The sequence below is a fragment of the Anarrhichthys ocellatus genome, unplaced genomic scaffold (genome assembly GCF_004355925.1).
Source record: "Anarrhichthys ocellatus isolate YVR2014 unplaced genomic scaffold, GSC_Weel_1.0 scaffold93, whole genome shotgun sequence".
NCBI lineage: Eukaryota > Metazoa > Chordata > Actinopteri > Perciformes > Anarhichadidae > Anarrhichthys > Anarrhichthys ocellatus.
Window position 1 is genome coordinate 869792 of NW_022280123.1, and position 25487 is coordinate 895278.

The window sequence follows — 25487 nt, forward strand, 5'->3', positions numbered from 1 at the left end:
TATGTATATGTGTGTGTATGTATGTGTATGTGTGTATATATACGTATGTATATGTGTGTGTATGTATGTGTATGTGTGTATATATACATGTATATGTGTGTATATGTGTGTGTATATGTATATGACGGGTAATCTCATTGAGACACAGGGTCTCATTTGTTAAGAGACACACAACAGTAATACGATACAGACAGGACATTCATACAAAGACATTATGGAACACAAGTCCTAATATTGATAAGGTGCCAAAGTGTTGCACGAGGATGCACACAATTTATTTTATTGAATAACAATAAATGTAAACAGAAGCTTTGTTTACAAGACAGGGCACCTTTGGGCTAAACTAACTAGCTAGCAACTCATTTCCTGCAGGCCAGGATAACCTGGGTGACGTTATTGCCGTTAGTTTCTCTAACTTTGCAAAGAAGGAATTACATGACTGTTTCTCCACAACTCGTCGACTGACTTTGATGTGTACAACCGATATTAAACCACTGTACTGCCGACTGTGTCCTGATGCCCTGCTCTTTCTGTCTGTGTTCGTAGGTAGATGACGATCCCGTCATGGGTTTCCATCAGAGTTTCCTCCTGAAGAACATTAACGATGCGTGGGTGTGCACGAATGACATGTTCAGGCTGGCCATTCACAACTTTGGCTAACCCCCGGCACTTATCATCTGGTGGGCAGGGGTGCCCGTAGCGAAGGGCACCACTTGAGTCAAGTATGGAGGGAGGGGAAGGAAGAGTTGGGGATGGAGAGAAGAGAGGACACTCGCCTCTCCCTTCTGCTGTCTCATTTACGCCTGCTTGACTCTCTCCAACACCGGATTCTAGATGTCAATCACTGAACCTCATCCAGGTGGGTTTACAGACCGCCCCAGCTACTAGAACTGCGATTCGTTCCTTTGCTGAGAGCCAGCTAACCAATCAGATGCCCCTGTCTGCCACGTCGCTGATCTGCATGACGCCGGGAGTCCCCCATTACAATATCTACATTCAATGCACCAGAGAGAGACGAACAGCCGAACGACGTCATTTACTCCAGCTCTGCTCCGCTCTCCACCTTTACTTAATTCAAACCCGTTCTACTCTGTTAACTCTACTGCTATCAAATCAGTTCTGTTAGTGCTGTTTGTTGACTGGTTTGTAGATCCATGTTCCATCAGTTCTAACTTGTGTTATAAGTCGTTTTTAGATGCCACTTGTGTGTTGCCTTAGTGCGTTTCATCTTCCTTTTACACAATTGTTAACTTTGCCATGATCCACTCTCATGCTTGGAGTACAAAGTTTGACCGCACTGCGTGATTGGCTCCTGAATATTCTCTCTCTCTCTCGCTCACTCTCTCTCAATCTGTCTCTCTCTCACACAGACATGTCTGGCAGTAAACATGGACTACAGCCACATTAGACAATAAAACCTGGACTTTTTTTCTTAATGGTGTGGCCTTGTCTCTCCATGTCATTCTCTGTGGCCGATTGTGTCCGCCCCCCAATCCTTCATTTATCTCTCCACTGTGCTCATTATTGGAAGATGCCATGACTTGTGGGATTGGGAGGGGGGGAAAAAACGAGGCTTTGTGAATCCCTAGTCAGCCACAGCTCAGCTGTAACGAAATATTAGCAGGTTACCAGTGTTTATCCTCTATTGCTGTACAGTCAATAGTCCGAAGACGATAGAAACGGTTTCAATAAATTGCCAAGATGAGGTCATAAAGTCACAATTTTAAACCGTGGGTAGGCATAAACTAGTTTACAACTCAACAAGCTCGTTAAGCAGATTTGCTGAACCATCGCAAAAGAAAATAAAAATTTGGAATAGGGGTTGTAACTTATCTACTGACGTTTCACGATCTTGTGTACTTGGTTAATCCAAATCAATCACTGGGAGCACTGTGTCTGGGTGTAAAGGTGGGGCTCTATGAACATAATTGTTATAACTGGACAGGATGCATCTTAAGAGGATTTGCAGTGCAGGGACGCTCTACCAAAGCAGCACATTAAAAACAATACACCACTCTTAATTAAGGCCCGACGGATAAACACGAAGCCCCTTTGACTGCACAACAAGAAATGCAAAGTTAATAGCAACTTCATTCAGAAGCTCTGGATTTTGAGGGGGTGGGGCTGTTATGTGTTGGGTAGCAGAAGAGTGCAGGATGTTCATTTCAGCATGGGGAGCCCAAGAAAAGAAAACACAGCTGTCCGTTCCTGAGGAGGGCTTCAGTGTCGAATCCAGTCCAGTTTTTGGATCCCATGGTACTTGTTTGAGTTCACCCTCTTCACTTCCTTCATACCGGATTGGTAACTCCTGTCCACCATTTCTTTGATCTCGCTGATGAGTTTCAGGTGATTGTTGCACCATTTAGCGAAGCTTGCCATCAGTCCTCTCTACTCCCGTGTGTACGCGCACTTAATAAGTAGCATGTACTAGGTCCCATTATAAAAGTGTACCTTACGCTAAGTGAGCCCCCAAGTTGCGCCCACTACTGGTTGAGCAACTGCAGACCTCTGTGCATGTGGTCAGTCTCACATGAATTCTTAGTGTTGCCTACCATTTGCTGTTCCACCTAAAATATTACTTCAGTTTTCCCATTTGTCTGTCTGCACATGACCCAAAAAAAGGAAGTTACATAATAAGGAAGCCCAAGTCTCCTGATTGTTTTGTTATTCTTGGTAATCGAACCACTTCGTAACACTAATAGATGTTCATATGTTAGGGTGGAATCGTCATAAAGTGTTCGATTTCTGCCGAAATACCCAGAAGGCAGCGACATTCCCTTTTTGTGTAACATTACAATCTCTTCAACTCTTTATACATCCATGCAATGAACCTCATTAGAAGACATTGAGGTAGGAACCAATGACCTGACGCAGACACTAGCCGGAGCCTTTGGCGCGGACATAACGGAAGTTTAGACGGTTGCTCTGGGTGAACGAAAGGAACATTGACAGCATCGCATCAAACAAGAAATTATTCTCTTCCCCTAAATTAGCCCAGTTTCCCCCTTTCCCCCCCACACATGGCGTCCAATTCTAATATAGATATGGAGGGTGCGACCCAGCATCTCCGGGACATCCTCAAGCTCGACCGTCCCGGGAACAGTGCCGGTAAGTCGGACCGGGAATGAAAAGCGGCGGCGCTAGCTTAGGCCGCAGAAGCTAACAGAGCGCTAGCCTAACTAGCTAACGTTAGCTAAACTGGTACCTAGCTAGCTAACGCGAGTTGGTTTAGCGCGCTGCAGCACTGGAGTAAAGTTAGCTCAACAGTAGCTTCACTACCTGCTAACGAAAGCCACCCCGTCGCGGGGAAGCACAATTTGGGTGTCAATAGGTTTACAAATGTATTTTCTAACTAACCTTTTGCGGACCGACGATTGTGTTAATGTTTCTCGTAATCTCGGAGCGCTAACTACGTCGGAATGGTCTCAAGTATTTTCTTTATAGTGTTGACTGAGCTAACGTTAAAGCTAGCTTACGTCTCAGTCTATTTTCTGTTGTAGGACAGCTGGGTCTTAAGCTGCCGGGCGACGAATAAGTAAAGCAAATGTTTCTGTAATCGAAATGATCTCAACAGCACCTGCTAATTTTTTTAAACTTAATAGCAGTAAAGTGAGGTGGATCTTTATACCGAATCGCCGAGCCAGAATGATTTCACTGCTATCAAGAATAAGCTCGAGCCTCCATAACTGCGTAGAAGGTCAATGTTGTTGGCCAATTTGAATACACTCCTTTCAGTTTTGTTTTTTCCGCATCCGAGTAAACGCGCTCATTTTGAAACTCGCACCTGTAGATAATGACGAAGATTGATTGATTGTAACGAAGAAACTACTGGCTCTAGCCAGGATGGAGAGGAAAGAAAGAAACCACAGGTTCCCCCCCAACTCAAATAGCTCTTACTAGATGCCAATAGACGTCTTGCACAGCAGGCATTTTGATTTGTCATTACAGGTAAAAGCACAGGTGTAATTAATAACGTTAATCATGGCTCTGTTTGACTGACATGTCCCAGTAAGTGATGGCTGTGAGCCAGCAAGCATTTCAACAGGGCTTTGGAACTGGTAAACTTCACCCGAATGTGGTCAATAAGGTTTATAGTTCCAAGCTAGAATGGTGTGATTAACTCAGACTTATAAGTGAAACTAGAGTCAAAATGTGAATCTTAAATGTTTAAAGTTTATTTGTTTTACACTCATTTGCATATGTTTTATGATTTTGTATTGGGCTGTGAGCGCTGAGAAAATAATACAGTAATAAACTTCCAGAATAACCGTCATCTCTTTGCAGGCTGTGAATCTTTGTACAGTGTTTCCCCATAACCCCTTTATTCAATGTCTTTCCTCAGATGCATCAGGTGACAGCCTGAGAATGGCATCTTTTAATGGAGAGCTGAATGGGTTATTGGGAGCAGTCGGCCTCCTGGGAAGCACCGATCGGTCAGACTCTACCAGACCCATCTCCACAGACCTCTGCAGCACTCAGGAGTGTCAGATAATGTACGTTGGTTCTTGGAATCATCCGCTGACTTTACCACATTGAGCATAATCATAGTGCTGTCTCCCATCTATTTGAATTTGATAATTAAAAAAAAACATTTTTTTAAACACTTATCTTTTAAGAAACTAAATCCATATTGAAGGTAAATATGTGTCGTGCTATTTCAGCTGCCTTTCTGGTGACGATGGCTCCACCTGTATCCCCATCACCTCCAACAACGTGGAGATAGTGGCGAGTCAGGACACCAGCATCAACAGCAAGGCCCGTGGCAGCAGCAAGGTAAGAAGCCAAATCATCTGCAATTGGCAAGCCAGACTTTTTTAGTTTTGTGCTTCATTTTAAATTGCCTGGCCTTAGCTCTGAGAAGCCAGAGCCTCATGGTTTAAAAAAAAAAAAAAAAGTCATTGTCTTTTTTTAGGAGACCTTTAATTCATTTCAAATGGTAAATTTGTTATTTTTCCATTCAGGTGAAGATTCAACCCGTTGCCAAGTACGACTGGGAACATAAGTATTATTATGGCCGACTGATAGCCGTGTCCAACTCCTTCCTGGCCTACGCCATCAGAGGTGAGAGTCCTGGAGTATTTCTACTGCCTAATGACACAAACATCAAAGAGCACTTGAGATATTTAAACGCATGTGTGTAGCACTCTGCTGGAGGACTGGATTGTGACCAAGTCCCGCAGGAACCAGCAGTTTTAATTTTGGAGCAGTCAAAACCTATAACTGCGGGTCGTGGGATTTAGCTAGAGTTAACCAGAAGGGTGGAGTCAACAAATGGTTTAAAAGAAGATTAAAGCAGGTCATGAACCTCGCCGGCTGCACTCTGCCGCTCTGAGCTGGTGTCTGTATCAGCAGAACTCCTTTAAAAAACACCATGAAAAATAACAAAACGGCTCTAATTACTGACCAAACGTGGCGATAAAATTATATTCACCATTTCTTTCTGAATCTGTAATCTCCTGTAATTCGGCGTACACACAATCCACCAAAGACCTCTCGCCGTCTCCCATGCTCCAGTAGCATTCTGTGCCTGAGCTGTTACTGATGCGTTGGCATGGGCGCTGTTTTACAAAACTTAAAAAATCTATAATATAATATAATAAGTATGTGATATCTGTGTAGGGGACATCAAATTGCTGCATGCCATGTAGACTTTTTATTAATACATTTTTGATTAAAAGAAAACTAATTTTAATTTACATGTTCTGTCATCTATTATTTCATTACTGTTCCTGATGTCTTAGATTATTGCAGTCGTATAATTTAAATATCGGTATGGAGATATTTAGGCATATTTAAGCATTACATTTTCTCTCTCACTTGTGGTGGTGTCTTACAACCAGAATAGAGTGGAGCTGAATGAGTTTTTATGCCTGCTGGGCACAGCATTGAAACATGCAAATACAACAGAAAGAGTGACCGTGATACTCTGGATAACACCCACCTCACTGTCTACAGTTTTCATCGGAAGGATTTCTTTAGAAAACCGTTGTTTGTGTGCCGAGCATGATAGAAGGCCACAGTTGTAGTTCAGATTTTCTCCAGATATTCTCCCGTCCTTCTTCTCTGACAACATATTGATAACCTGTGTATGTAGTTGCGTAAATCAAAGTGCTGTGACACCCCAGGTTCCCCATTTAATCTCGTTCCTTAAACTAAACATCTGTTCCCTCAGGAGCAAACAACCATGCAATGATTCGCGTCCTGAGTGTGAGTTTTGCCGAGCGCTCTCTGCTGAAGGGCTTCACCGGAGCTGTTACAGATCTGGCTTTTGCCCACCTCGACTCCTCGCTGCTGGGCTGTGTAGATGAGGCGGGCAACCTCATGGTCTGGCAGCTCACCTGCACTGGAAGCAAGATACTGTATCCTGACACGTGGGAGAGATTCAAAAGGAGTGTGTGGGAGGATGTGCAGGTCTATGTGTGTCTCTAGAGTGGTAGTAGTAGTTACTGCCTGGCTTGTTTATTTCATCCTATTTTTTGTTTGTACCGTCTAAGTGTAAATGGTCACTCGCAGCGGCCCAATCTGCCTGGTGATTTTACTCAAATCCCAGTGATAATACAAGCTGCTTCGGCAAATGGTCTTTGGTCTCATGTTCCTTAACCCGCGCTCCCCGCAGTGATCAGGTGGTGATTCATATCCGACGGCCAGAGGACTCTCCGCTGAACTCCCACCGTCGCCTCATCTGGTGCCCGTTCATCCAGGAGGACAATGAGGACAACCAGGACGACGCCAGCCAGACCCTAGCCCTTCTCCACGAAGACTTGGTACCCGTGTTTTTGTTGTCACAGATTCATCGGTAAGACAGAAAAGTGGGAACTTTGCCTCCCTAATTGTACCCCCCCCCCTCTCTCCGTCCAGGCTGAGGTGTGGGACCTGGAGGTGTTGAGAGCCAACCACAGCAGTTGGCCTGTCGATGACACGGACGTAAAAGAAGGCCTCATCACAGTCAAGGGGCATACCCAGGTAGGAGCCGGGATACGACTAATGAGTGGAATAGTGCTTAAGCATTAATTCAATGCAGTACATTTAAATGATGATTTTCTACAAGTACGTAGAACTGCAGTAACCTAGAAGTACAAAGTGGTGTGCTGTTTGTTGCATACATTCCTTGCAGTACTGATTGTGTGTGTTGCTTGGTGTCGGGCCCTGCAGCGAGTCAGTGAGGGGGCCCTGTCTCCAGATGGAACCGTGCTGGCCACAGCCAGCCACGATGGGTACATCAAGTTCTGGCAGATATACATAGAAGGGGTGCAGGACAAGCCGAGGTAAGCGAGGAGGCTGTCACTTTACTTTCACACTTCATCATGAAATGTAAAGGTAGAATTTTCTGAAAGGGATAAAACATGAGGTCCGTGATGTCATCTTGTCATTTACTGACCTTTATGTCTGTTTGTTCCCCTCACCTACTCTGTGGTCGTCTCATCTTCTCTTCAATTTTCTTTCCTCTCCGTTGTCCAGATGTCTTCATGAATTGCGGCCCCATGGAGGACGGCCCCTCTCCTGCCTTCTCTTCTGTGACAACCACAAAAGACAGGACCCCGAGTTAGTACACACACCGGAGCACACGCAGCTTCCTGTGAACATTTATTCATCTGATGCTGTAGCTCTATGTTTGCCTTCTCTTTCTCCTCTCCTTTGCCGACTCTGGTCCGTTCCACTTTGCTCTTTGTAGTGTTCCTTTCTGGCGGTTCCTTATAACCGGAGCGGATCAGAACCAGGAGTTGAAATTATGGTGCACTGTTTCCTGGACCTGCTTACAGACCATCAGGTTGTTTCTTTAATCCATCATTATACGTCTAAGTCCTTTGTAATAAGGGATGACTAATTTAGTTTGTGGATGATTATTCCTGTTTTCTGAAGCTCATCCCATTTATTGCTGTATGAAGTTACTAATGGTGTTGTTCTTATCATCTCGTAGGTTTTCTCCAGATCTGTTCAACTCCTCAGTTCTGCCCAGTCTGAAGGCCAGTCTGGACCTCGCTGCTGAGTATCTCATCCTCACCGACGTACAGAGGAAGGTCCGCACAATGTTCTGTGTGCTTTAGCTGCTCTTCATGAATAATTGTTTCTAACAATATCGATAAACTGCAAATGTTACTCCTCAATGGATACATTTGAGTTATTTTCCCGTCACTTTATTAACACTAAAGTACTTAACCCATAGAGACCTACATAGACCCATTTTGTCTTTTTTTATTGGGGACAGGGGATCTCAAGGGTTAGGGTAAATGTGTTCATCATCGGAAAGCTTAGAACCGGAAAATGAATTGTAGATGTAGCTCAGTGTGTGTCAAGTTGTCCATCCATCCATCCATTTTCCACCGCTTATCCGGGGTCGGGTCGCGGTGGCAGCAGGTCAAGCAGGCCGACCCAGACCTCCCTCTCACCGGCAACATGTTCCAGCTCATTCTGGGGGATCCCGAGGCGTTCCCAGGCCAGCTGGGAGATGTAATCTCTCCAGCGTGTTCTGGGTCTTCCCCGGGGTCTCTTCCCAGTTGGACGTGCCTGGAAAACCTCCAGTGGGAGGCGTCCAGGAGGCATCCTAATTAGATGCCCGAACCACCTCAGCTGACTCCTTTCGACGCGAAGGAGTAGCGGCTCTACTCCAAGCTCCCTCCTGATGACTGAGCTCCTTACCCTATCTCTAAGGCTGAGCCCGGCCACCCTACGGAGGAAACTCATTTCGGCCGCTTGTAGCCGCGACCTTGTCCTTTCGGTCACGACCCAGAGTTCGTGACCATAGGTGAGGGTAGGAACGTAGACCGAGTGGTAAATTGAGAGCTTTGCCTTCCGGCTCAGCTCCCTCTTCACCAAGACGGTCCGGTGCAGCGCCTGCTTTACTGCTGCAGCTGCACCGATCCGTCTGTCGATCTCCCGCTCCATCTTACCCTCACTCGTGAACAAGACCCCGAGATACTTGAACTCCTTCGCTTGAGGTAGGCACTCCGTCCCCACCTGGAGGGAGCAATCCACCGGTTTCCGGCAGAGAACCATGGCCTCAGATTTGGAGGTGCTAACTCTCATCCCCGCCGCTTCACACTCGGCTGCAAACCGCCCCAGTGAATGCTGGAGGTCACAATCCGAGGAGGCTAACATTAGCTAACGTGTCAAGTTGTTCTAGTCATAAATAAGAAATACAAAATAATGAATGAATTATTAACTTAACCTACTTAATTAAGTGAAAGTGCTGAGAACATTATGATGGAAGTCTTATGACGGCCATTCCATCATCACTTATGATTATTTCTCAGTAGTTGCAGTCATTTTTGGGTTGAAACCATTTATTGCACAGATTTGGTGCTAAATGTAACAATTTTTCACTGCTCAAGAATTGATAAAAATGAGGAACATAGAAAAATTGCGGATTGGATGGCGAGCACTTCTGTTGTGGAAACTGCTCAAAAAGCTCCTTAATGTTAATATACATGGAAAGCCGTACGTCCTCTGAATGCTCCCGGTCTCTAGTTTCATGAGGCTGTGATTATTCTAGAGGTCACAACAGGTCATTTCATTCAGTGACCAATGGCTAACGTCATCACACATTAGCTTTCCAGTCACACACACTTTATGCAATTACAAGACTGTTTAGGGACCCCAGTATGCAGAAATATTCAAATACACCATTTTTTAGAATATGCGAAAATAACATATTTATACTGCAAGAAAAAACGCCTTGTTTTTCCCCCAAAACAGCATGGGATTAGTATACAGTGGGTATATCTGCAAAAGGGAAACTTGAGGGTTCACCCATTTTCATTCAGATATCTTGAGGTGAGAGGTCAAGGGACTCCTTTTAAAATGGCCATGCAAGTTTTCCCTCACCAAAATGTAGCATGACCCGGGTGGCACCGGTGGGTTCATGAGGTCTTCTTGTTTCATATTAGGACCGAGCTCGCTACGGCGTCTCAAAAAGACCGTAAAGGCTCAGAATCACCGGTGATCCTGCTGCTCTCAGAGGGTCAAACGCTAGTTAAATTACATCTTCTTTGGGTGTGCCTCATCTGAGAGAGCTCTTTTGAGTCAATTTTGTTTAAAGATACATTTTTATTTTTATTTTTATTTTATTTTTTGAACCGGGGTTAGTCCGTCCGTGACAACGTTGAAGTGTCCCCACGGTACCACTTTATCCGGCCCCTCGCTTCATGCTCTGCTGCTGTCCTTCGCCAGGTTCTGTATGTGATGGAGCTCCGGCAGGATCAGGAGAAGGGAAAGGCCAGTTTCACAGCGGTGTCGGAGTTCCTGCTGACCCACCCCGTGCTCAGCTTTGGGGTCCGGGACGTCGCTCACTGCCGATGGCGACACACCGAGGTCCTCCCTGCAGAGGAGGAGAGTGAGAGCATGACAACAGGTGGGCATGCTCTCACAAACACACACACACACACCTCTTTCTCTCCTTCAATCTTTTGATTGTTCCTGTTACTATAGATTTTTTAATATCAATATATTGCATGTTATATTCTAAGGGCCACACATATGGCTACATTTTAAAACAAGCCCATTTATTCGCTGTCAGCTTTCATTTTGACTTTTTTGGGAACACTGCTTTACTGCAAGGGCACAAAAGGTTATATTCATAATATTTTTATGTAGACGACAATAAAAATAATATATCCACAGAATATATGTGAATATTTGCCGTAAGAACTGATGTTGGCACATATAAGCCATTTTAGCTTAATTGTCCAACAATAACCGATACAATTGTAATTTGGCATATTTAAACTAGCAGCTAGGTTAGCATCAGTGACGGTGGACGCAACATTATAACGTTGGTTCCCTCAAACAATGTAACCTAATGAAGATGCCCATCAGAGGGGGTTTAGAAGTGGCGTGTATCCTGCACTAAACCACCGCTCACATGACGAGCTAAATGTTACCTAAACTAGCCACGTCCTAAGATTACCAGAGATTACATCGCATGAATCTTGAAACACCCTCGCACAAAATAGCTTAAGCTAATATCGTAGCTAATGGATAGCTATATGTTGCAAATGGAATTTCTTAACGTCAACAAAGTCATCACTTGACTATCTGTCTCAGTCTCACCTGACCATGAAATCTGCAGGTTGTGCAACAAACCTGTCGAATAATTAACACAGCATTACTCTCTGTGTGTGTGTGTGTGTGTGTGTGTGTGTGTGTGTGTGTGTGTGTGTGTGTGTGTGTGTGTGTGTGTGTGTGTGTGTGTGTGTGTGTGTGTGTGTGTGTTCTTCCAGAGGGCACACAAGGACCAACAGAGTCCAAGTCTGGGATCCAAATTAAACTCTACTGTGTCCACACCAAGTAAGTTTCTTCCTACAGTTTGATGTCCGTGTTACGGTCATGTTGGCTTGAGTTTTGTTTTGGTATTGTCGCCAATGGTTAAAGACAGTGAAAACTAGTAAATACCAAATTACCAAAGACTAGCTTTTCATTTGTAACAGTCACGTTAATTGAATCACAATGTGTCAAATTTCATAAATGTATGTCCTTGTGGAGGTTTGGGGATGCGTGTTTGTGGCACAGGCAGCGGACCCAAGTCTTGATAATTCGGGTAGTCCTAAATTTGTGTCTGTGTGTGTTTTCAGGAGTCTGCAGGACGTCCAGATCTGGTTTCAGCCCAACTTGGGTTCCAGCTCTGCAGTCTTCCTGCCCAATTCTGATTCTCAGGATGGTTTTGGTAAGTCACAGTCCCAAGATTTCAAAACACAACGAAGGACAAATCCCTGGAGACGATGGATCTTTATGTTTACACAGGTTTCTTACCATACAAATGATGAATCGAATCAGGTCGACGTTGGCGTTTCTTTGGAGGCAGACCATTAGATTAGCAAAATACAATGACACAAATCTCCCAAAATCGCCTTACTGCACTTTGTGCTTTCTTTGTATGTCAAACACAGCCACACAAATAAAGCAGTCTGTACATTTTGTGTGTCCTGCAGGGTTTTCAGACCATCTCACTGACCAGAGCTCCGACAAGGAATCAGGAAGTGGCTCCCAGAACGACCTGAGGAAGATCCCATCACTTCCTGCTCCCGCTGACTTCCTGTCAAACTCTGGTGTCGGCAGCGGGATCAAGCTGATGACTCCCGACGCCTTCATGACACCAAGCACTTCGGTACCATCACTCCCGAGCCTCGCCCACCGCTTCTCTCTCTATCTTTCGTTAACTAGCGGTCCGGGCTGTCCGCGTGCTGGAGTGAAACGCCGACATCCACCAGTTTACAAAATAGTCAAAAAACACTTCAGCAAAAGAACACGCTTCAAACTATTTTTGTATGTCGCCAAGCAACATCTTTCCCCATGAATAGCACTGTCCTCCCGCATATTGTGCTGCTGCTGGCAGACACAAGGCCGTAACCCTGTTAATCCACAGTCGGTACAAACTGAAGAACTTCTTTATCTTTGGCTGATCCAAAGATAAAGAAGTGAGAGGCTGAGAAATAACATCAAGTAAAAGATTCCTAATATTAATATTAGCTGAATTTGACAAAAAGTGATGTGACCGATCCCAGTTTTCTCTGTGTTGCTCTAGTTTAGTTCAGTGACAAACATCACAAAGTATGGCAAGAAGAATAATGCAGGTTATAAACACAGCAACAGCGGGTTTTCTTGACCAATGATTAGTGGTTTTCAGAAACCTTTCATTATATTTGCATCTTGCTAATCACTTTGTCTCATTCCAGGTACCGGCATCCCCTGGCAGCAGTGCCAGCAGTCTGACCATTGTGACGGCTAACAGCAGCAACTCTGACTCAACTAACAGGTGGGCTTATCTATGCAGTTTAGAAGGGATAAGATCATAATTAGGATTAAAATTAATAGTGACCATCATCTGTATTTAGAATGTGGTAATGACGAAAACATCAATTTCCTCTTACGTCCTCATAACAAGTCAGTTGGAAATGTGATTGTTACAGAATATCGGCTTCTTTCTTCCTCCATTTATTTAACTGTAAATCCCCGATATAGATGAGCATGCCCACATAATCGCCTGCTCTTCTGGTCACATGTAAACGTGAATGTCTGTGTCACTGCGTGCAGAGCTATCGACGAAGTCGGTCAGAGTCCCAACAGAGCGGAGAACATCAACAGCAGCAGCAGCAGCAGTCTGACTCTCTCCACCTCCACCAGCAGCCCCAGAGCTGTTTCTGCTGTGCTTCTGCCTGGACTGGAGAACCTGCAGGTAAGACACACTCTCCGACTTCTGCCAGCCTCTTGATACTCTACATGGAATGCTCTTTTTTTAAAAATGTTTTTTCATCACATTCCTCACCTCCGTCCTCAGGCATTAGCGTCCCCTATCAGTCCTCTCGCACTCGACAGCCCTCAGGTTCTGGATTCTCCCCTCCTGCCCCCTCTGGCTTCTCCGACCAGAGCCCGCTCCCCCGACGTCATCTCCTCCGCCTCCACAGCCATGTCTCAGGACATGCCAGAGATCGCGACCCAGACCATGCAGCTCCAGCGCGGCCTTGTGTCCGGTTTGGAGCCGTTGCCTCTCTCCGCTCTCCAGACGGACAGCATGGCGTCCGCTGCGTCTGCTCTGCACCTGCTCACCTCACCACGCACAGCCAACAACGGGTACGTTGACGACGGGCAATAATAACTTCAACAAATGAATGCTGACTTAATGTTCGCAGTGAATAGACAACTCTGAAGCTGTCAGCAACGTATGGCCATCTATCCATCCTTCCTTTAACAAGCATGCATTCAAAAATGTTCATCAGGATTTTAAAGCATACAGAACTTGCAGAAACGTCAGTATGACCCTTCATATTGACGGAACTATTTTTCTGTCCCAGCCTGATGCCCCTGGAACTGGGAGGTGGTGATGGGCCGGTGGGCGGTTCAGTGGAGTCTGAGCCCAGACTCAGTCACACCCCGTCTCTGCTGGAGAACGCCTTATCGCAGGAGAACCCAGGGGTCGGTGGAGGCTCTTCAGAGGGCAGCGTTATCCACACACCTTGGCCGGCTGCGCCTGACATCACCAGAGAAACCAGGAACAGTCTCAGGGACAACGGGCTTGGAGACTGGTAAGAATTAGCGCATACAAATACATTTAACAATTAAAAACATTACGATTTCCATGAAGGATTTCACAGAATTCAAAAACTTACTTGTGAAATCTGACTACTAATTTACTTTTTAGACAATTACTTGTAGAAAAGTAAAAGTCTCAAACATATCATGACTTTTTGTGAGATTGTAGAAATCTGGGTTTTATGAATAATTCAATACTGGTTAACCAGTTTTGTTCACAATTTATAAAACCCCTAAATGGTAACAACCCGGACCCCCTTTTTGCGCTTGATTCGGTCTGTTTGTTATTGTGTCTCGCTTAAGGAGAAGTCTCGTTCTGAAACTTGAGACTTGTTGCCAGAAGACAACGATGGAAACATGAGTGAGAGTTGGAAAGAGGAGTTGGAGTACAGAAAGAGTAGCTTAGGGTGTCTCTAAAGTATTTTGGACAAATGGACCGGATCAAGCAACAATCTGAGTTTGTCATTGGCAAAAACAAGCACTTTTAGGGGACGTACAATGACAGTGAGGAATATACTGGTAGGGGGTACATTGCAGCTCAATACTGGTCCAGTTTAAAGTACTGCTGTCCCCATTAGTCACCCAGACAAAAAACATGGGAAAATATGGTCCAGGTTGAAAAATACAGAAGTTTCCCTTTAACATACAAAAGTACATCAAGTACCTGGACACACAGACACATAAAAGGCTTGCAAGTGTAAAGCAAAAAGATGACACGGCATTAACAAAATGACGGGGCCATTTTCTTTCATATCTGTGTTGAAATTGTAGAAGCGGTGTGAGAAACGTTTAGCAAAAAGAGGTTTGTGTCCACTGTGTTGTAGTTCAAGAGAGGAGTCGAAGGACAGACACCTGAGCTCACCGTACCATCGACGCTCCTATCACCTCACCCAGAACGACAGTCAGGACGCCGGCGCAGACCAGAGGTAATGCAAACGAACACACCGTCTCTCTGTTCAAGCAAATAAGTCGACCCAGATGGAATGCATCACAAAACGGGGAATGAAACAAATTCAGTGCTTAATTTAAGGCACAATAACGTTGATTTTATGGATCTTTTCCAAGATGATTACAGAGCATGTGGCATTTACAGCAGCTGTCTGACTCTTTGTGCATCCATATGTTTCTGTGTTTGACCCAGTGACCCCGACGATGAGGTGGCCAGCCTGGCATCATCCTCAGGAAATTGTGGCTCTCGCTCCTCTCACAGACTACCGGTTAAGGACTGGAAGAGCTCACCACGAGCCTCGCCAAAAGTGAAGAGGAAGACCAAGAAAGACGACGGGTAAGTCGAATTTGATAGTGAAGGAATCGGTGCGAAGTGGGGCTGTAAAAATATGCATTATTCGCAGTACCTTACAGTGTGTGATTGATTTCAGCTACAAACTAATTTAGAAAAAAAATCTGACATTGAGAAAAATCTTGAGCTGAGGTCATCTTATACTGTGAATGCAACAGAGATCACTAGTGTGAGGTAGAGGCCATGCTAATCAACACATCAGGAGACTCAGTCACTCAGGCTTGATCGTAATAGGTTGTTGACTGGCGGAGGGAAGTGATTAGTCGCACTAAAATGACGAGATTGCAGTTCAGTGCCGTTTTACCTCCACTGCTGTTCACTAAAAGTAAGTAGCAAAATAGTGAAAGAGGGCTCTCGATCCATCTCTCGACTTCATTTAGCATAATGGAGTTAAGTTGAGCATCTGGAGTTATGGATCGTCAAGATTAGACAGACGATGCTGAAAATGTGTTCATAGCTCCAAACACTTTTAGTATTCGAAGCATTTGATGGAATATTTGAGTTAATTGGATACAGTCACAGTAAGAATCATGAACAATCATTCATTTTAACGTTAAACATTTTACATCGAGTCATTAGTTGGAATATTATCGGTAAATGTTTCTCTCTTCTCCTCCAGTGAATTGTCTCAGTCAAGGCAAATGGACTCTGGTCAGGTACGGTGATCTTTTGTGCTCATTAACTGCCACAGTGTTATGAATGGAAGAAGATTAAAATGATTTTGTTCTCTTGGAAACACATTACCATTAATTGTTTTTTTGACCACCATTTGAAATACATTAACAATCGGTTAGCAAATAGGCGTCTACTTATATCGATGTTGAACTCAGGATTAAGTGTAATTTATGTTTCAGCAGCACTTTGTCTCCTTTTCTCTCCATTCCACAGATGAATGCTGAAGTACAGGACGAGTTGTTGATGCTCCTGCGTAGCCAGCAGAGAGATCTGACGGACCTGCGTGGGCAGATTGAAGCCATGCAGAGCACCATCATGGCCCAAGTGGAGCACGTCCTCACCAACCACCAGGAACAAGAGCGTATCCTTCAGGCTTTTCCCTGCTCACACAACTTGTTTTGGTAGTTTAGCCTTCCCACCACTCTGTACCCAAGGCCTTACTGAGCAACTGGGATGCCACTACTAACAGAAACATTAGAACTCACCAAAAAGCCTTAAGCGGTAGCAACAGGGATTTATTTTTGCTCACACAAACCGAGGCCTGAAGCTACCCACCATCACTTCCAGGTCACCTGAGGCCACAAAAGGTTTCGTATATGGAATGATATTCAGAACCCATGTGGTGTGTTCGAAGTCACATAATAACTTACTGAAAAATACATACCCAATCATCATGTACTGCATCACATGACTGTATTGATCACGACGTTACCTCTTCCACTAAATTTAATATTTTCCAGTATTATTTAAAGGCAAATTAAAATGATTAAATACTTTAGTGTTAAAGATGTTTTCTACAGTACATTATATATGTGAGCTCTGGCGCTTTTCCTCCTAATTTTACATTAATGTTCACTTTCCATCATTTGTCATTTTTTTATCCAACATTATTTAAACTGTGTGCCTCGCTGTCTTGCCATCGGACAGTCTGCAATGCATTATGGGCCGGTTGAGTTTGTCCGGTGAAGTCACATACTCTAATCCAGGCATGGGCAAACTACGGGCCATATACGGCCCGTTGGGCTTTTGAATCCGGCCTGTCAAATATTGGTACAAAATTGTCCAAACTAATAAAGACTAGGGATGGGCAGTATACCTGTTTTAATTTCCCGTATGATATGAATTCTTCACACACCATCATACCGGTGCATAGCCGAAACAACTGCTGTCTGTCTTCAACAGGCAGCTAAATGTGTTTTTTGCCGCTACGAGGGCTACGGTCGGAGCTACTTGTCTTATATGTATTGAGAGGGAACCCTAGTCATGGTCATAACTTTATACCACAACAATTAACAACCCACAACTAACGCTCTTTAACAGAGCAAAACACCACAGCACAACAGTTTGTGACACTAATAATTGTACATTTATAAAATTTCACCGCCGAACTGCATCCTGGGTACAGCTCAGTCGCAAGCCTGCTTGCTAGCGCAACAGTCTGCTAACAGCTGGGAGAGGCTCCGTCGCTCCACGTTACATTAAAGAACAGAACAGAGCGATGCAGGATGAACAAAGAGACCGGAGATGCACCGATAGTTTGACACATATGCAACGCTGATTACCGTGTGATATTTGTTATAAATGTACGATGGTACATAGAGGGTGATAATAAGCTGTACTTGGAGGGGCTTAGGACCCAGGGGAATGTAGGTGAAGGAAACGGGAAGAGACGGAAGACACGCCACACAAACTGTTCACCGCTCGTCACGATCCTGTACACCAGTGATTCTCAACTGGTGGTTCGTCACGGACCCGTTTTCAGTGGGTCGCGGGCCTTTGCTTTATGCAGCGGAGTTATTCGCGCTCCTTTCCAGCATTTATGGCACTTGTTCAGCGGTGCAGGAAAAACACCGACCAATGCGTTGTAAATCACGTCACGTGATGCAGTTTAGCCAATAAAATAAGGGTATTCTGATACGTTTCCTGACTCTAGTGAGATGTACCCACACCGTGACACAGGGGGGAGAGACAAGGAAAGACATGACAGAGCAGAGCTCTGATAATGTTAGATGCGAAAGTCAAATATCTGCACGATCCCATCAAAGAATCAAATTGCTAAAAAAGACGACAGTCATTAACCTTTACACTAAAAACACTGTCAAAATGTCTGCTTAATAAGTAAGTGCACGATAACATATGCATTAATGCGATTTAAAAAAAAATACCGTGTAAGATCCCAGTTAACTGATGAACACCTCAGATCTGTTCTGAGAATTGCCACAACCAAACTGACACCAAACGTTCATGCACTGGCTAAAAAGGGTGACCAACAACGCTGTTCCCACTGAAATTAAATGTAAGTTTTCTTTACTTTTTAGGTCATGGCTTTTACTTGTAATTTATATTAGTTCACACAAACACTCTCCATTCATCTGCTACTGGCCCGGCCCGTCTGTCAAATTATAAAACTCAATGTGGCCCCCGAGCCAAAAAGTTTGCCCACCCCTGCTCTAATCTAATAGACATTTCTAATAGGCATTGTACTATGCAGCTGGATACTTGGTGTGAACGGTTAGTATGCTCTTGTCTTTTCTAATGAATCTCTACAAAGCTGTTAAAACAGTTCCCCGTCACATGTTATTGTGAGCCTTGACCTCTCGCGACCTCAGAGCGCAGACTGGAGCGAGTTCTGGCGGAGAGTCAGAATCATCAGCAGCACCTTCAGGACCAGCTCAGCCAGCAGCTCAGCAGCACCCTCAGCTCGGTGCTGACCAACAGAATGGACAAAGTGCTCCGGGAGGAAATGAAGAAGACGGTCCCACTGAGTGAGTACACACACACACACACCCACCCACACACCCCCGCCGTCACAGAGAGGGCAGAGCTTTGTGGACTGTATGTAAGAGCGGGCGTCTTCATTTGTTACCAGACGATGGTGCTATTGCTCCAAATAGTTGTCTGGCGGTCGCAGACGAGGATGATTTTAAGTATACATCTTAACAGTCTGCTGAGTCCTGTCCTTGGCTTCTCTCCTCTATTCTTTCCACCATCCTCTTGCAAATGTGTGCTTTGTTCAAGTCTTATTTCTTTATCGGTTGTAGCTGTGTCCAAGGTGCTTTCAAGATTTGATACTTTAAGGTGCCCGGCATTTTTTATTTCTTATGTTATTTGTCTTTAGAAAAAAAAATTTGTTTCTTGTCACCGTGCAGCTCAGACAGCATTCTGTATTCACTTATGAAATCTGCTTTCAGAGTTTTAGCTGTTTTAGGCATTTTGCAGCAAAGCAGATGTTTGAAGTTTTTTGAACAGCATAGCTTATTTTAGGGAACGCTTTATCAGCTAAACATCGGTATCGGCCTGTATTTGCCTCGACTGCCATCGGCCCGTTGGCAAATAAAATGACATTGATCGATGCGGTGGCAAACTGTCCGGGTTGCCACCGATAGCTGACAAATAAAATGACAGAAGGACATTATCAAAGAAACTGTATTTGATGTGGATCAGTCATGATCAGAATGAACTGTAAACATGGTCTACTCGGTGTATTCTCGCTAATCTGTCTTAACTCATTCCGTCCCCTCTCCAGCGATCTCTAAGAGTCTGGAGCCGGTGACAGGACAGCTGAGCAACACGATCGCTGCCAAGCTGACCGCCGTGGAGATCACGCTGAAGGACAATGTCAGCAAGGTGGTCAAGTCCAAGGCAAGTGTCCTGTCCTATCCCGAGTCTTTGTAACTCCGCCCACCCACCCTCCTTCCCCCGCCCCTCTCACCGTACCAGCTTCCTGTCTTACAGACCACAACGGATGCAATCGGTCGCGCAGCGGCCGAGGCGATGCAGGGGCCCATCCAGGCGGCCTACAAAGACGCCTTCCAGGGCATCGTGCTGCCCGTTTTTGAGAGAGGCTGCCAGTCCATGTTCCAACAAATCAACGACAGCTTTAAACAAGGCACACAAGAATGTAAGGCAGTCTTATCAAGCTTCACAATGTCAGCAAATATACCACAAATATCTTTTATATGACCTACGGCAACACAAGCTCAAATGAGTCATTTTTTTTTACTGTGGAAATATACTTTCCATTCAGTCGCTGGACGTCCAGACACTTGAAGCTGTTCTGGGAGCTCACCATGGCCAATGGCCTGTTTGAGACTCTTTTTATTGGTGCTGTGTCCCTTTGTCTAGCCCTGGAATCAGGGTCTGTCTATCTGGAAGTCTAATTAAATAACCATCTTTTTCAAAAAAAAGCTCAGGGACATCTTTTGTAATGAGGCTTTTCCAGACTCAGTCGGAGCACGGATTTGTTGATAAGCAGTCAATTTATTCTGAGATTGTGCTCATACCTCTGGAAGCGGGCGGCGAGGTATTCTTTTAAGAATTTACCAAGGCTGTCATAAAGTCTGAGCTGTGTGCTCCTCTGAGCTTGTTCCAATTTAAATTTAATCCACGATCAAACTCGGGGTTTAGCTTTTTGTATGTAAATATTGATTATATCTTTGTGAATGCTGCATTAACATCCACACTGGTGTGCAAACCTTCAGTGGTGTCCGTTATGCCCCGATCTTCTCCTTGTTGTTGGTGCATGGTGACGTGCAATATATATCAATTCATGATGCATTGCTTCCCATAATTAGTCATATTCATAGGTGGGCGTTGAATGTAACGTTATATATTGAGGAAAACACTACTGAATTATTTTGAAGCTTAATAACAGGCGCATGTTAGTGAACGAAATAATAGCTAGAATAATGAGAGCAGGACAGACTTCTCTCTGGAAAACCTTCAGCTGTGAAGTGTTTCATCACAATGAATTAGTAAACCCTGATCAGAATCCTGTTTGTTTTGTGTTAAGGATAAATTATTGAAACCAGGGGCCAAGGCTAAAAAATATCCCGACAGCTGTTGAACCAGTTATATGTTAAAAACTTTTATTAAATGCCGTTAAAAATAAAAGTTATAATCTAGAAAGCGTTTAAATCCTCATGTTGAGATCGCATTCCAAGCGGCATGCTGAAGACCCAGTGACCTTTTGCTGGCTTGTTACTACGTTTCCTGGCTGAAATTACACTTTTATGGTATTATGTATCCAAATTTTATTAAATGATCCTTTTTAAAAAAATGTTTTTTTACAAGGAATCAGGAAGTTTTGCACTGTTTTTTGATTCCCAGAGGGTTTGGCATTACCGCTGCCCTTTCACACTGCTCCGTTACTTTGAACGTGTCTGCTCGTGTTGTGGTGACGGCTGATGTTCTGTTGACTTTCATCTCCGTAGACATCCAGCAGCTCGAGAGCCACATGAAGAGCCGAAAGCAGAGAGAGCAGGAGGCACGAGACCCCGTGATTAGCCAGCTCCAGCAGACGATCGACAGCTTCCAGAGCTCCACCGATCAGCTGGCCAGCAACATCACGGCCAATGTGCGGGCAGAGGTCCAGCACCAGATCCAGATAATGGTGGGAAAGTATGTATCCTGGCGATGCCACACTGTTGGCCGTTTAAGATCGTAAAGCAGTGATAGCAGTGATTGATCTGATAGCATTGATTGACACTCCAAGTGGATATTTTGAATATCGGATATGCATATCAGCAGATGCCTCTGTCTGAAAGCCCTGGCCTCATTCACTGCCTATTGAGCAGGTGCATAATGGGGCTGGAGAGTAGAAACAAGCAAGGCTTAATCCTGAGGCTAATGTAAGAACATAAATTCGATCAAGTCTCCTGTTCCCTCTGCAATTAATTTCATGGCCTCTGGAGTTTATAGATTTGTTGAGTGGGGGAGCAGAGACAAAGTAGTTGGCCATCTAAAACTTTAAAATCTTGAAAAGGAACTGACATCAGCAGACTGTGCAGAATCAGATTTATATTTAATTTTTTAACTCGAGATTCACAGAAATAGCTTTTACGTTACATGTATCAATTAAACCGAAAGCTATGGCAACATGGAGAGGAAATAACTCTTCCAAAACCTGTTTCTGAACGAGGGTTCCGTGACCCGGCCGGCCCGCTGCAGTGCAGTGAAGTGGTAGAAAACACCCCCCCCTTCCTGATTTCTTATTTTTTTTACATGTTTGTCACACTTAAATGTTTCAGATCATCAAACAAATTTAAATATTAGACAAAGATAACACAAGTAAACACAAAATGCAGTTTTTAAATGAAGGTTTTTATTATTAAGTAGGGAAAAAAATCCAAACCTACATGGCCCTGTGTGAAAAGTGATTGCCCCCCCCTGTTAAAACATAAATTAACTGTGGTTTATCACATCTTTGGAAAGCTGAGTTCAATTTCTCTAGCCACACCCAGGCCTGATTACTGCCACACCTGTTCTCAATCAAGAAATCACTTAAATAGGACCTGCCTGACAAAGTGAGGTAGACCAAAAGATCCTCAAAAGCTAGACATCATGCTGCGATCCAAAGAAATTCAGGAACAAATGAGAAACAAAGTAATTGAGATCTATCAGTCTGGAAAAGGTTACAAAGCCATTTCTAAAGCTTTGGGACTCCAGCGAACCACAGTGAGAGCCATTATCCACAAATGGCGAAAACATGGAACAGTGGTGAACCATCCCAAGAGTGGCCGGCCGACCAAAATTACCCCAAGAGCGCAGCGACGACTCATCCAAGAGGTCACAAAAGACCCCAGAACAACATCCAAAGAACTGCAGGCCTTACTTGCCTCAATTAAGGTCAGTGTTCATGACTCCACCATAAGAAAGAGACTGGGCAAAAATGGCCTGCATGGCAGAGTTCCAAGACGAAAACCACTGCTGAGCAAAAAGAACATAAAGGCTCGTCTCAGTTTTGCCAGAAAACATCTTGATGATCCCCAAGACTTTTGGGAAAATACTCTGTGGACTGACGAGACAAAAGTTGAACTTTTTGGAAGGTGTATGTCCCATTACATCTGGCGTGAAAGTAACACGGCATTTCAGAAAAGGAACATCATACCAACAGTAAAATATGGTGGTGGTAGTGTGATGGTCTGGGGCTGTTTTGCTGCTTCAGGACCTGGAAGACTTGCTGTGGTAAATGGAACCATGAATTCTGCTGTCTACCAACAAATCCTGAAGGAGAATGTCCGGCCATCTGTTCGTGACCTCAAGCTGAAGCGCACTTGGGTTCTGCAGCAGGACAATGATCCAAAACACACCAGCAAGTCCACCTCTGAATGGCTTAAGAAAAACAAAATGAAGACTTTGGAGTGGCCTAGTCAAAGTCCCGACCTGAATCCGATTGAGATGCTGTGGCATGACCTTAAAAAGGCGGTTCATGCTCGAAAACCCTCCAATGTGGCTGAATTACAACAATTCTGCAAAGATGAGTGAGCCAAAATTCCTCTACAGCGCTGTAAAAGACTCATTGCCAGTTATCGCAAACGCTTGATTGCAGTTGTTGCTGCTAAGGGCGGCCTAACCAGTTATTAGGTTTAGGGGGCAATCACTTTTTCACACAGGGCCATGTAGGTTTGGATTTTTTTTCCCCCTTAATAATAAAAACCTTCATTTAAAAACTGCATTTTGTGTTTACTTGTGTTATCTTTGTCTAATATTTAAATTTGTTTGATGATCTGAAACATTTAAGTGTGACAAACATGCAAAAAAATAAGAAATCAGGAAGGGGGCAAACACTTTTTCACACAACTGTATATGGAGGATAGCCCTCTTTCTCATGTTTCCTCCTCCCGCCGTTTTTCCCTTCACAGTTTGCAGGAGTCTATTCTGAGCCACGTGCAGCGGATCGTCAAAGGGGAGGTGAGCCTGGCGATGAAGGAGCAGCAGGCGGTGGTCACCTCCAGCATCATGCAGGCGATGAGGTCAGCGGCCGGCACGCCCGTCCCCACGGCTCACCTCGACTACCAGACGCAGCAGGCCAACATCCTGCAGCTCCTCCAGCAGGGCCAGCTGAACCAGGCTTTCCAGCAGGTAACGCGCACACACACACACACACACACACAGGTGGAGTGCTGTACATATTTCACTCTCCGCAGCTGAGCTGGGGCGACCGTGGCTTACTGGGTAGAGAGGGTTGTCCGCCAACCGAAAGGTCACCGGTTCGATCCTCGGCTGCACCGTGTCCTGTGTCGAAGTGTCCCTGAGCAAGACACTGTACCCCTAACTGCTCCCCGGGCGCCTGTAATTGGCAGCCCACTGCTCCCTATATATACAGGGATGGGTCAAATGCAGAGAATAATTTCCCCACTGTGGGACTAATAAAGGAATGTTTCTTCTTCTTCTTCTGTATTTCCCAACTGTTAATAAATGCGTGCACGTTCACACGTAAAGGCCTGCCTGGACTACAAGGCCCAGAAATCCAATATGCTGCAACTACTTTACATTTACTAAATTTGCCAGTTTAAAATGACAATTCGGGTTTTGTTTGTTTGTTTGTTTTTTCTTCGGGCAAACCGTTCCTTAACCGGGATATGAACCGAACAGTGTCTTCCATAATCTGAACCTACTCTAATCAGCCGCTAAGAACTCTCGTCACTTACCTTTTTGTTCAGTATTTCTGGCTTTTCGTCACCTTCCATGTTTATCTGCATGGAGTTCAGTTATTGACCCACGGATATTTTGATTGACACTTAAAAAAAATTTCAGATTAGCCTGCCTAAACTCATAGTTTTATTATAATCTCTTCCATGCTTAGCAGATTGTAGTTTATTACAATTAGACATCAACAAGATACACAAGTGTACTTTCTTTACAGACATGTCTCTGGCTAGTTTTAGAAGCAACATACAACCACTAAGGTGGAGGTGGCCAAAACCTTCCCCTCGCTTTTTAGTTTGTGTATCGATCCTTTTCCTTTTGGAAAGATTCATAAAACCAGTTTAACCTGAACACAATGCCCTCTCTCTCTCTCCCTCTCTCTCTTCCCTTCCTTCCAGGCTCTGTCGGCCACAGATCTGAACCTGGTCCTGTATGTGTGCGAGACCATCGACTCTCAGCAGGTGTTCGGTCAGCACCCGTGTCCTCTCAGCCAGCCCGTGCTGCTGTCGCTCATCCAGCAGCTCGCCTCCAACCTCACCACCCGCTCTGAGCTCAAAATCAGGTGAGGTAATTTTCTCTTTCACTAATGTGCATCCAACGTTATTCCAGAGTAAACGTTCGGTGTGTAATATGTAGACGAACACAATGAAAGTCAAAGCACAGCAGACCCGGTGTGGGCGTGACAATGTGTGAACCTCCATGACCATATATTGAGATATCTCAGAATAATGTTGTTAGTAAGCAGAAGGCTTGCCAACACTTCACTTGCAGTGGGACAGGAACATATTAATGGAATTGGTTGAATTAGTTCAGTTCAGGCATTAAACCAGCCCAACTAAACTATAAGAAGTCTGTGCGACTGCAAAAGCACATTTTAAAAACAAACCAAAATCTTCTCATGTTTGTGAAGCCAGTAATAATAGAAGGATGATGACCTCGAATTACAACAGTCTTTGAAATTGGTCCAGTATTTGAGGGAGAACGCTGCAGCGGGCAGATGCTAAACGGGTTGCAATGTAATCACATCACACCGCCCGATGTACGTCAGTGGAAAGTGTTC

General features: G+C 44.5%; 2 protein-coding genes across 2 annotated transcripts in view; both read left to right on the forward strand.

Annotated features, from left to right (window-relative positions):
* nutf2 (nuclear transport factor 2) overlaps positions 1–1436 on the forward strand; it is a 7184-nt gene extending 5748 nt beyond the window's left edge. Inside the window, exon 5 of the mRNA XM_031875651.1 lies at positions 547–1436. Within this exon, the coding sequence (XP_031731511.1) occupies positions 547–660 (114 nt within the window). The 3' untranslated portion in view covers positions 661–1436. The remainder of the gene's footprint in view (positions 1–546) is intronic.
* Positions 1437–1522: 86 nt separating this feature from the next.
* Positions 1523–25487, forward strand: part of edc4 (enhancer of mRNA decapping 4) — a 28142-nt gene continuing 4177 nt past the window's right edge. The window contains exons 1-29 of the mRNA XM_031875648.1: positions 1523–3108; positions 4343–4493; positions 4662–4773; positions 4962–5061; positions 6173–6359; positions 6617–6764; positions 6859–6963; positions 7153–7265; positions 7459–7542; positions 7673–7768; positions 7919–8018; positions 10168–10348; positions 11217–11283; positions 11568–11659; positions 11925–12100; positions 12669–12748; positions 13027–13168; positions 13271–13563; positions 13785–14015; positions 14847–14948; positions 15164–15307; positions 15942–15978; positions 16211–16358; positions 18607–18762; positions 19524–19639; positions 19733–19898; positions 21211–21397; positions 23641–23860; positions 24826–24989. Coding sequence (XP_031731508.1) covers positions 3021–3108; positions 4343–4493; positions 4662–4773; positions 4962–5061; positions 6173–6359; positions 6617–6764; positions 6859–6963; positions 7153–7265; positions 7459–7542; positions 7673–7768; positions 7919–8018; positions 10168–10348; positions 11217–11283; positions 11568–11659; positions 11925–12100; positions 12669–12748; positions 13027–13168; positions 13271–13563; positions 13785–14015; positions 14847–14948; positions 15164–15307; positions 15942–15978; positions 16211–16358; positions 18607–18762; positions 19524–19639; positions 19733–19898; positions 21211–21397; positions 23641–23860; positions 24826–24989 — 3986 coding nt within the window. The 5' untranslated portion in view covers positions 1523–3020. The remainder of the gene's footprint in view (positions 3109–4342; positions 4494–4661; positions 4774–4961; positions 5062–6172; positions 6360–6616; positions 6765–6858; positions 6964–7152; positions 7266–7458; positions 7543–7672; positions 7769–7918; positions 8019–10167; positions 10349–11216; positions 11284–11567; positions 11660–11924; positions 12101–12668; positions 12749–13026; positions 13169–13270; positions 13564–13784; positions 14016–14846; positions 14949–15163; positions 15308–15941; positions 15979–16210; positions 16359–18606; positions 18763–19523; positions 19640–19732; positions 19899–21210; positions 21398–23640; positions 23861–24825; positions 24990–25487) is intronic.